This window comes from Ambystoma mexicanum, chromosome 3q, assembly GCF_040938575.1.
Source record: "Ambystoma mexicanum isolate Mex_15411 chromosome 3q, UKY_AmexF1_1, whole genome shotgun sequence".
Classification (NCBI taxonomy): Eukaryota; Metazoa; Chordata; class Amphibia; order Caudata; family Ambystomatidae; genus Ambystoma; species Ambystoma mexicanum.
Window position 1 is genome coordinate 1192913540 of NC_090926.1, and position 12469 is coordinate 1192926008.

The 12469-nt window shown below is 46.4% G+C and overlaps 1 protein-coding gene across 3 annotated transcripts in view; it reads right to left on the reverse strand.

The window, feature by feature from the left end:
* The window catches only part of COL5A3 (collagen type V alpha 3 chain), an 899023-nt gene that overhangs the window by 72902 nt on the left and 813652 nt on the right, over window positions 1-12469 (reverse strand). For all 3 annotated transcript variants that reach the window (XM_069604041.1, XM_069604040.1, XM_069604039.1), the window contains 2 exons: window positions 665-772; window positions 438-491 (listed from right to left, as the gene is read on the reverse strand). In XM_069604041.1, the coding sequence (XP_069460142.1) occupies window positions 438-491; window positions 665-772 (162 nt within the window). The remainder of the gene's footprint in view (window positions 1-437; window positions 492-664; window positions 773-12469) is intronic.

The following is a 12469-nucleotide window of genomic DNA, read 5'->3' on the forward strand; positions in this document are numbered from 1 at the left end:
TTGAGTGTTATGCAGGGAGTGGTGCAGTGTTAGATTTACTGACCTTATAAGAGTGCTTTTCACGCATGTGGAATGCATGAGAGTATGGCAGTGCGGGCACGCCAGTGCTACTGTAGATAGACTGATTATGACCAGCGAGGACGCTCAAGTGTTTGATGTGCTGATTGTACCACAGCCAAAGTCCCATAGTGTTATTTACAGGGTGCACAATTTCAAGTTACTAGCCACAAACAAAATACACTCCAGGACACCCACAGATCTTCGAAAGTTATGTACAGGGTTAGCTTATCCAGCACAAGCTATAACAAGTACATTTTAAAATTCCAATCCATTAGTAAAAACAGCAATGAAAGGTAGGTAGGCATGTAACATAAGTAGCGCTCTTGATTTAAACTCACTGGCTGTTAGAAACCCCTTGTAATAGCCTGGATACTTACTGGCAAACCTGAAGGGCCGGGTGGGCCTGTTGGACCGGCTAACCCTGATAAACCCTGAAATAGATGAGAAGTTTTAATCATATATTATGTACAAGAATAGGTCTTCAATCCGACCCAAAAAACAGCCATATACTTTGTAGAGATCACTGTGTTAATTTGTGCACTTCTTATAGCCATTTTGTTTTCTCTGTAAGGAATTATCCTGTAGCGCCTTATCGCACACTCACCGCATCGCCTTTGGCACCCGGAACCCCCTGGTTTCCTGGAAGACCTCGATCTCCTTTCTCCCCTTGTTCTCCCGGAGGACCAATCAGACCAATCAATCCACCATGGCCCTAAGGAGAAGAGTCAAGACAGGGTTTCAAATAATGATGCAGCCTTTGTTGTTATATAACAAATATTCATGTGTGTTACGTGGTACCGCGCAAGCCAGGCAGAATAAACCACATTTAGGTGAAGATTTAACCTAAGGAGAAAGTAAGCGACACAAAAACTCAACAGAAAAGAAACGTTTTGCTTGCTTTCCGGAACCGCTGACAAGATGTAAGATAACAAATTCTACTAGGAAGAATGTAAGCCCCAGATGCAACCACAGGGGGCACCGACTGGGAGTGGCTATACACCTTGGTTTTAGCCCAGCAGAGTCATTGTCTGTTTTGAGTATGAGCAGCCGGAAGTAAGGACTAGCCGGAAGGAGGAAGAACATGGCGATTCCATTTTTTTTTAAAGGTAAGTAAAGGAAACACTTTGCAATTGTTTCATTCTTCAAGCAGCAGATTGTTTCATTCTTCAAGCAGTAGAGCAGCAACTGTGCACCCTACTGACAAGCAACATTGCATTAAAGAGAAATAAAAAAAGCACAATATGTGTATATATTACATGGCCACAGTAGTGGCCATGTAGTTATGGTTAAATTGCTGTTTCCATAGGAAGAGCACTTTTTGGGCGGCTTATAATTTCGCTCCCCCTGGAGGAATCCTCACCAAACTTTGCAAAAAAAGAATATGGCCCACTCTGAATTTTTTTTTGCAAAGTTTGGTGATGTTTGGTCCAGGGGGGGCAAAGTTATAGGGGGGGGTCCCAAAAATTATTTATTTCCCATAGACACACACGCCTACAGCCCAAACCGCTGGATGGATTTACACCAAATTTGCGGCAGGAGCGGAGGCTTGGTCCCGAAAGCATGCTTACTTTAATTAGGTATAAATCCATCCAGTGTTTTTTTTTTAAAATGACAAAAATATAAGTGAAAGAAATTAGTGATATTGTTCGCTCCGCAGACAGGACAGGGATTGGGCAAGCGGCTTGCGTGATGTGACGCGCTCTCCCATTGGCTGCGGTGAAGTGTGCAGTGCGTTGTATTTTCAGAGACGCCCGCCATCTTTGTTTATCCCATCAAGAGGCTTTGTTAAAAGGAGCGGGATCTGCCGCCTGCACAGTAAGTGTCTCCCTCCTGTTCCCCCCGCTCATGCTCCGTGTCTCCGCTCATGCCCCGTGTCTTTCTCCTGTTCCCCCAACCCCCGCTCATGCCCCGTGTCTTCCTCCTGTTCCCCCCACCCCCTGCTCATGCGCTGTGTCTTCCTCGTGTTCCCCCACCCACGCTCATGCCCCGTGTCTCCCTCCTGTTCCCCCACCCCCTGCTCATGCCCCATTTCTCTCTCCTGTTCCCCCCCACCCCCACTCATGCCCCGTGTCTCCCTCCTGTTCCCCCACCCCCTGCTCATGCCCCGTGTCTCTCTACTGTTCCCCCCACCCCCCGCACATGCCCTGTGTCTTCCTCATGTTGGCCCCACCCCCGCTCATGCGCCATGTCTTTCTCCTGTTCCCCCACCCCCCGCTCATGCCCCATGTCTTCCTCCTGTTCTCCCCCACCCCCCGCTCATGCCCCGTGTCTCCCTCCTGTACCCCCCACCTCCGCTCATGCCCCGTGTCTCTCTCCTGTTCCCCCACCCCCCACTCATGCCCCGTGTCTTTCTCCTGTTCCCCCCCAGCCCCCGCTCATGCCCCGTGTCTTCCTCCTGTTCCTCCCCACCCCCGCTCATGCCCCGTGTCTCTCTTCTGTTCCCCCCACCCCCCTGGTCATGCCCGTGTCTCTCTCCTGTTGCCTCCCACCCCCGCTCATGCCCCGTGTCTCTCTCCTGTTCCCCCACCCCCCGCTCATGCCCCGTGTCTCTCTCCTGTTCCCCCCACTCATGCCCCGTGTCTTTCTCCTGTTCCCCCCCACCCCCTGCTCATGCCCCATGTCTCCCTCCTGTTCCCCCCACCCCCCGCTCATGCCCAGTGTCTCCCTCCTGTTCCCCCCACCCCCTAGTCATGCCCCGTGTCTCTCTCCTGTTCCCCCCACCTCCCGCTCATGCCCCGTGTCTCTCTTCTGTTTCCCCCCACCCCCCGCTCATGCCCCGTGTCTCCCTCCTGTTCCCCCCACCCACCGCTCATGCCCTGTTCCCCCACCCCCGCTCTTGCCCCGTGTCTTTCTCCTGTTCCCCCACCCCCCGCTCATGCCCCGTGTCTCTCTCCTGTTCCCCCCACTCATGCCCCGTGTCTTTCTCCTGTTCCTCCCCACCCCCCGCTCATGCCCCATGTCTCCCTCCTGTTCCCCCCACCCCCCGCTCATGCCCCGTGTCTCCCTCCTGTTCCCCCCACCCCCCAGTCATGCCCCGTGTCTCCCTCCTGTTCCCCCCACCTCCCGCTCATGCCCCGTGTCTCTCTTCTGTTTCCCCCCACCCCCGCTCATGCCCCGTGTCTCCCTCCTGTTCCCCCCACCCACCGCTCATGCCCTGTTCCCCCACCCCCGCTCTTGCCCCGTGTCTTTCTCCTGTTCCCCCACCCCCCGCTCATGCCCCGTGTCTCTCTCCTGTTGCCCCCCACCCCCGCTCATGCCCCGTGTCTTTCTCCAGTTCCCCTCCACCCCCACTCATGTCCTGTGTCTCCCTCCTGTTCCCCCCACCCCCCGCTCATGCCCCGTGTCTCCCTCCTGTACCCCCCACCCACGCTCATGCCCCGTGTCTCTCTTCTGTTCCCCCCACCCCCTGCTCATGCCCCGTGTCTCTCTCCTGTTCCCCCCACCCCCTGCTCATGCCCCGTGTCTCCCTCCTGTTCCCCCAACCCCCGCTCATGTCCCGTGTCTCCCTCTTGCTCCCACCATCCCCGCTCAAGCCCCGTGTCTCTCTCCTGTTACCACCCCGGGTTCCTACTTTGAGAACCTAGGATGCTAGTGGTCTTCATCCATTCAAAAGGAGGTTATGGTTAAGTTGCACTAATAAAAACCTATGAAATTCAGTAAAAAAACTTTGTTAAAGGGACGTTATGGTTAAGTTGCACTACTAAAAACCTATGAAATTCAGTGAAAAAACTTTGTGTAAGGGACGTTATGATTAAGTTGCGCTACTAAAAACCTATGAAATTCAGTGAAAAAAACTTTGTTAAAGGGACGTTATGGTTCCAAGTAAAACCGAAAAACCCTTGAAATTCGCCAGTTATGGTAAGCTAAGCAACCATAACTCGCGCCACCACCGTGCACTGCTAAGACTAACACCCAGAACATCAAAGATGACATCACAAAAGTTTTTTCACTGAATATATATATATATATATATATATATATATATATATATATATGTATGAGTAATAACGATTTTTGAAATTCAAATTGTCGCAGAGTAGCAGAGTGGAAGGGCGATCCCAAGCAATGAAGTTAAGACCATCAAGGAAACTGCGATTTTGGCCAAAAAGGCCTAACACCCTACAGTCATAATAGGGCCTTTACAGCGGGCTGCAGGGTAAACGGCAGCGCTCAAACTCATAGTGTGAGCAGTTGGAAGCCACTGATCCACCTGCTGAGCTGGCCCGCTACCAAGGGATGGTTGGTCACTGGGGCCTGGAAGATCCCTAAAAGAACAGAACCGAAGTGACCCTTAACGCAGAAGCGACTAAAGGAGTAAGCTGCAAGTGAAGTCTTTCACCTGGAAGCAATATACTTCAGTGGCATAATCAGCTTCTGTTAAAGAATCCATGCTGATTATGAAGGGATCGTCCATAAAACAACTCACTTTGTTCCTATGTGCAGCCTATTTGCTTATCCAATGTTTGAGAAAAAAACACAAAATAAAACAAGTAAAAGTTGGAGATGTATATTATAAATTACAGTAATTGTAATACGCTTGTATTTTTGAATCTCCAAATATGTGTGTGTTACAACTAAGGCATTCTAGTTACATGGACCAGTCACACAAAACCTATGGCCACCTCCAGTTTTACATCTAGGTTTTGAGATAGCCAAGGTCCTGTTGTTTTGAGACGGGAGTAACTGTGTTGCGCATACCAGGGATAGTTTAAACAGTACTCTCTGCCATATAGGAAGTCATGAAAGTCCCTTATATATCTCGGTTTCCATCATGAAGACCACATCAGGAGGTGAGTGCCTTTACCTTCTTTATTTGCAGTTCAATCAAACTCTGGGGGTTTACCTGGAGGCAAACCTCAACTTCGCACAGCACGTGAACTCAATCGCCTCAGCGGCGGCCTACACAGCCAAACTGCCTTATGCCAGCAGGCCTTTCCTCTCCACTCCTAACCGCCTTACAATAGCAAGAGCTATCACTGGAGCCAAGCTCGATTACTGCAACGCCTTATTTGCCAGCACATCCGAACACAACCTAAGGAAACTCCAGACGATCAAAAATTATGCCCTCCGAGTGGCCATTGTCCTCTCCAAATCGGACCACATCTCGGACGCCAGGAGAGCTGCACACTGGCTGTTCATCCGGGAACGGAATAAATTCAAGACATTATCCCTGGTCCACTGTTGTCTCTCTAACACTGCCTCGACGTACCTGCCACGATGTGTAGAGAAATACACCCCCACCCGCTTCTAAGATCGGCCACCTCTCACCTCCTGAAGACCCCCGAGTTCAACCGCCTCTCAGTAGGGGGCAAGTGCTTCCCGGTCATGGCAGCCAAACTTTGGAACAATCTTCCACTTACTCTCAGAAAATAACAGGTTTACTGGACCTTCCGCAGAAACCTGAGACGTGGCTGTTCAATTGACTGTACTGCTCCTAAGACCATTACATCTCCCTCTGCCTTTCCCCACCCCCTCTTAACTTCCTTTTCTCTTGTAAATAACTTTTCATGCACCTCTTTTCACGTAATGTAACCTGTAACCTTGCAATCCAATGTAACTAATGTACCTAACTAATGCACCCCAATGTAACTAGCGCCGAGATACCTGAGTGTTTTGTGCGCTGCACCAAATGCATAAATAAAATAAATAAAGGGCCATCTAAGATGGGTTCACAGAGCACACCACCCACCTCGTCTCTCTCTCTCTATGAACGCTTCTAGAACCAAGCATGCTCTCTTAAAAGTATGGGCCTTACACCATTCTGGTAACACCTGAGTACTCTGGACAGTCTCTAGGTATAAATATGCATAAATATACATATCAGTAGCACATCACTCACGCACACACACCCATATAGACCACGACAACCAGGTAAATAGTTTACACTGTACTCAATGCCAAAAAGGAAGCCATCGAAGTCCTGGTTGCAAGCTTGAGACAGAGTGCAACTTAGGCAAACCGTAGGTGCTCAACTGGAACGGGAACTGCAACGGGCATTTACATATAATCCTGCTTTTAATTAATGTGTTGCAAATACAGTGGGCATGACTCACAGAGGTGTTTTATAATTGTGCAATCCCATTGGAAAACACTCTGTGAATCAGGCCCAGTGTCTCTGAGAATCGATACTTTAGGGGCTATCTTTTGAAATTCATGCATGCCACGTGAAGTGCTGTTATTAGAAGGCATACATCTCTCTACCTCGATGGGTTTACAAGGGCAGCCCTGCAAACTGATATGTAGTCTCAAAATTGGGCCAATTTACGGTGTATTGGATATCATCAGTGGATTATTTGATTGCAAGAGGCCAGCTCTCCCCATTCAAGAGTTCCGTGCTTTACAACATAATCAGGAAAACACACAATTTCTACACAACAAATGAAAACACAGTTCATTTTAGAACAGCTGTATTTATTTCTTCGAGAAAAGTCATTTAAAAAAAAGGTTGAGGTATCTTTTATTTTAGGAAATTGCCCATGTGGAAAAGGAATAGCTCAAGTTATGGCTGTATCCAGGTCAGGTTACCAAACAATAGGACACCTGGAACTCCCCCCAACAGTTGCTTATCTTTCCCCCATCCTTCTCTCAGCTAACTGAAGTTGAGTGTTTGGTGCTTGTAAAGTCAGCCTATGCATTTTGGTCATTGTGACTGGACAGAGAATGGAGTACACAAGCAAGTGGTTTAACCTTTGCTATTGGACTTTTAATACATGATTTACACTCACCTGGCAACGTTGGATGATGTCATGTGTTTATCAGTTATTTAGGTGGAATAGGAATTCTCATTGATTCCTGTAACCATTACTCTTCCACTATTGCTGCCTATCTGAAGACATTGGAGTATTTGTTTTAATTTTAAAAACGATAACATTTGAATTTTCCTTCCTACAAGAGCGGCTGCCCTCAATTTGCTTAAATCTGCTTCAAGGCTTGTCAGTGCACAGAACTTTCGAGTCTATATTTTTCTGTGATCTGGAAGACTTTTTATGGCAATTAGAGTGGCAAGGTGAACCAGCAAACTACATGTGCTTTCTTCAAAAGAGCCATCCATTATATTCCCCAGTGATAAGGTGGTACTTTAGACAGCCCCCACGCGTATTCCTAGCTTATTCGTGATGAATTCTGCATGTCTCCTTCCAAATTGCTGCTTAGTATTCCAACTCTCTTAAGACGGTATCCTGTTGTTTCCATGAAGTAAATTACTTTGCAGTAATTTACTTTGTGGTGATTACTTCGAATTACTTTGAATTAATTCTATCTAGTTGTGGGTTAATGGTTTGAAAGGTGGGTGGGGAGCGGTTTGGGGTAGAGGTGGTAGTGAAGGGTAAAGGGGAAATGAGGGATGCCCAATTAAAAAAGAAATCGAAGTAAAAATTCAAAGTACCTAACAAGAAGTAAATTACCAGGAAGTTATTTTTTGTTGTTGAATTGTTGGATCACTTTAGACTTCATGCACATTCAACCAGTGCAAAGGCGACATCAGTAGCCTTTTAGAAACATGCCCCTGTCTCAGTAAAGTGTAGGGCAGAGTCTTGGGTCAGGCATTGTTCGTAGGATGCAGCTACCAGAAAGAATGCTTCCTTTGGGCGAAAACGTTCTACAAATGCGGTTTTCGTGAACCTTGTTGGCATGTTCTGTCACCCACTCCCAGGGCATACAGCTCTTTGGAATGTAAGGAGACAGAGCAGAAAAACATAGAATGGAAAATGATCTTGATGGTGGTTCTGGTTCTCTTGGTCCTTTGTATTTATATTTATATTTAGTTACAATTGGGCATGGAGTTTCGGCTGGAAACGCAGGCAAGAACTCACGGCAGGGTGCATACCAAGAGCAGGGCCTTACAGAGCTCGAATTACAATGTAAGTACACTTTCCAGTATGCATTATTATACAAATATGTCCTTCCCTTCCAAGGCACAAAAAGGATTGAGTCTGGAAGCTCGAAAACAGCCTTTGGTTTTTCTGATCTCTTTTGCCCTGTCTAAATAAAACGTGAGGGCTCTCAACATATAACGTGAAGTGGATAGAGGATGGATTAGGTAGGAAAGAAAAAAGGAGGAAACATCATCTGATTCATGTGAGAGTGCGAGACACCATTATTATGCAAAAGAAGGGTTTGTCCTAAAGGCAACCTTAACCCATGTGTTAACAGGAAATTGTATTTATCACATATCATACGTTTTACTTTTGATTCCTATTAGAAAGCGCAGGCAAAGTCAGTGCATTTTTATTTGTGTGTTTTTCTTTTAAACATAGGCTCAATTAGGTGATAAACCAGTTTGAATGGTTAGAAATATTTTATTTGTTAAAATATAATCCGGAATCTCACTTATGCATGGATATATGTATTGGTTGATAATTACCATAAAGAACCCAATGATGGGGAACTAGAATTGCAAGCAGGTAGTTTCCCTTTTGTTACATTTCTTTGTCCTGCCAAGCTTCATTAACTTTAATTGTTGTTTTCTCTCAGCTAGTAGATGGTTCACATACTGTGTACATGGAACAAAGTGGAAGTTTATTATTGTAGAGGGACAACACTTGACTTCTTGGTGCATTTCGATATGAGTGAAACACCTGAAACAGGTGTACATATTGTGACAAATTGCCATTTCGTAACGGTGTAGTAACCCTGGCTTTTTGATTTAAAATAACATGAATATGCTATGATATGGCATGTATAAGGCACCTGTACACGTGTTTTTCTATGTGCGAGAAGACAAGGTGGGGCAAACAAAGGGAGGACAAAACAACGATCTGGCTAGGCTTTGTGTCATTCAGTTTGCTCAAGTGCGGTTAAGGGGGCGATAAGTTCCGGGGCGGAGGGAGAAGTGCAGGTAGTAAGTGCAGCCAGCAGGTGGCTTATATGTGCAGAGAGATGGGACTGTTGGGTTGCAGGAACAGACCCTTAAGTGCTGGGGGAGCCAGGAGGAAGTGCAAGGGCAACTGGACATGCAGGAACCTGGGCCCGAGTACAGAGGGTATCCAGTTGAGCAATGCACAGAGAAGTTGGGTACATCAGCAGGGGAGAAGAAGAGAGAAAGTGGAAGTGAAAAGGAAGGTCTGCAGTTGCTTCTGGGAACCGGAGGTGGTTCGGATCAAGTTTGAGAGAGGCAAAGAGGCTGTTCTAGAGTGAGACCCCAGAGGAGGAAAGGGATCTGCCCCAACTCTCTGCTTGGATTAATGTCTCACTCTCAGAGAGTTGGAGGTGGATGAGCGGAGAGCTCGAGAAGGAAGATGTTTTGGAAGAGAAAGTTGGAGGTAAAGTGGTCTCGGCTCCCAGAAATACTTGTGGACGATGCATAGGGTCTTGTACCTGATCCTTGTATCCACGGGGAGCCAGTGAAGAGATTTCAGGGCTGGAGAGATATGATCCATGGGCTTGAGGTCAAGAACAAGTCTCGCAGTCCTGTTCTGGATAAGTTCTAAAGGTCGAAGGCAGAATTAGAAAGAGGCTGTTGGCAGTAGTCCAACCTAGAGAGGATCAGAGCTCTGGAGACAGTGAACTTCTGGGGGAAAGTGAGAAAAGGAAGAATACCTCTAAGGAGTTGCAGCTGATAGTTTGACTTCTTAGAGATGTGAGAGATGTGAGGAGAGAAGGAGAAAGTGGAGTTGAAGATGACACTAAGGTTGTTAGCCTCACAGGCAGGAGCACGAAGAGGGCCCAGAGTGGGCGGCCAGAGGGAGAGAAGAAAGGAGGGAACAGGTGTCCCAATGAGGGGGATGTCAGTCTTACTGGCATTAAGGATGAGATCATTGGTGGCACACCATTCCTGAATTGAGGCCAGACAGTCTGGTATGAGGGAGGGAGCATAGGTGGCTGTGGGGAGCCTGAAAGAGAGCTCAGTGTCATCTACATAATACTGAAAATTGGATACGTAGTGATGCAGTGGGCAAGAGGTGCAAGATAGTGGTTGAAAAGACAGGGAGAGAGGTTAGACCCCTGGGGAACACCACAAGTAGAGAGAGAGAAGAGAGGAAAGACCCCAGGGGGACCTTACAGGGTCAGTCAGTGAGAAATGAGGTCAATCAGTCATACTCAAGTTGTCATGGAGGCGTTTGAGCAGGATAGCATGGTTGACTGTGTCAAAAGCAGAGGATATATCGAGGCGAGTGAGGACTGTGGGATGTATTTATCCACGCATCCAAGCCCTACCTCAAAACTGTGCAGTACTGACATGGAAAACATCATGATGGCCAGAGCTTCCCAGAAAATGCCCAGGGAAGTGCATGAAGAATAGGCTGCCACCCATTTTTGCCGATGTTATGGGCACAGAAGGACACTGCCTAAAACCACCATTGGACTACCCACACAGTAGTCTGAAACCATTGGGAATGGCAATGCTGATTGCCAAAAGCAAACCCATAACTGTTGGGAATTCATTTTCTTAAATCCCAAAAAGGGGTGCAATACCAGTACTCACCACTATCCAAAAGCCGGCGTTTTAAAACAACACCAGATTTTACTTTTTGTAGAAAACTGAATAAATGAACCCAAAACATGCCAAAGAAAGACATTTTAAGAGGTGGATCCAATGTAAAGTTATATTCTGAAGTGACTTGAAGGTTTATAGCAAGACTGGCTGAGCTGTGGATTTCAGCAGTTTAAGTAAATTTGGACTGAAAGACACTACAAATCTAAATGTTTAAAAGAAATGAGTGACCTACTTTGAGTGTCACATAGGTTGCAATTGTTTAAATGTCATAGTTTTAAACTTAGAATCAGCATCCTAGCTGCATATGTAAAAAAATGTCTTGACTTAAACTGGGGAACAGAAATGACATGTAGCTAAAAACTGGCTTAAAGAGATTCCAATTTTGCCTGGCAACTACCCCCCATCAGGAGTGAAACTTGAGTCACAGCTGTGTTCCCAGGCCTATCTGCCTTTTGCTGGCCATACTAAGGATATCCCATCTCTCTGATAATTGAATTAAGGGGAGCCCCCACAGAATACAGGAGCTCTGAACAAAGCCCTGTCCTGACCCAGGCAGATGGTTTATTGCAGATGTCGTAAATGTAGCTTCCTCCTGAAAGTAAAGGGGAGGAGCACTGCCTGTGAGAGTAAGCTGGCTTGGCAGAACTGGAAAAACCAGAAATTCAACCTTGTGCTGGGGGGAAACCACACCCCTTTGGGGCCAGAACATAACTCTAAAAAGATGAATAACTCATAGTACGGATTTGTGAAAATTATTTAAATGACACCATAATTCTTGTGATTTTTCTGCCCACATTTTAAGAGGTTTTTAGAACCGGTGGCATGTTCAGGGGGGTTTTAGCGGAAAAGAGGATATTACTCAAAATGTGTGCATGTGAAAAATCTGACACTTCATCAACTAATGTCCATACTCCTTGCGCACATGTGTGTAAATTTGGGTTAATGTCCGATATTGCAAACCAGTTAAAAAGTGCAAAATATTGCCATTTCTGAATGCAAGCCCCCAGGAAGAGCAGAGTTGGAACAGGGGATACCTCCTGTGATATGTGATGGGTGCATGTAATTTCAAACCACTGTGTAGCTATGAAATATGTATTTGGTTCAAATCTAGATTTGTGTGCAAGTTGACAGGAGGAGTGGACTTTCTGCAGGCTGTAAAATGACATCACTCTGACACAACTTAGCTCCCCCAATCGGGAGAAATGAAAGCTTGGCCAATGATAAGTGGAGAGGGGCTGGCTAGTGATGCTGCACACACACCCATTTCAAAGCACATAAAAGCAGAGAGACAGGACAGATAGGGACCTTCAAATCCATTTGCAGCTGGAAGCTCTGCCGGGAAAATCCATACTTTACCTCCATCAACCTTCAGAGAGCAGACATAGAGACTTCAAATCTATCAAATTTCCAGAACCAGAGAGAGAGCAGAGCTGACCCAGATCACTGTTAGCAGAACCAGAGAGAGCTGACCCAGATCACTGTGAAGTGCAGAGACCAGAGTCCAGTCCAAAACCTGACCAGATCCGTGGCGAGGCTTAATTCAAGAATATAGTGTGAGTACCTAGCAAGACTGTGCAGAACCAATCTCTTAGTTAAAATAATATAATTCAATCTATTAATCTAAGTAGAACTGCCTCCTAACTGTCACCTGTCATTTGTAAAGCTGTCACCAGTCATTTTCTAGTTGCAAGCTGCACTTGTCTTTTTGAACTTTAAAATTTCAAATCTGAAAAACGACCTTTATTTAATCGCTCATATCTCCGTGACCGTTTGTCCTAGAGACTTGCAGTAACTTTCATCTGGAAGCTGAGATCCTAGGCTTTCCTAGGACCCCAAAAAGATACTGATAGTCCTTGTAGTTCCTCTGTAATCGCGCCCGGCGCATTCGCAAATTTTGCCGCGATTTGACATTTTGCCGCGATTTGCAAGTTTCTCCACGTGTAAAAATCTGCTGCTGCTTGCCTTCCGTTAAAG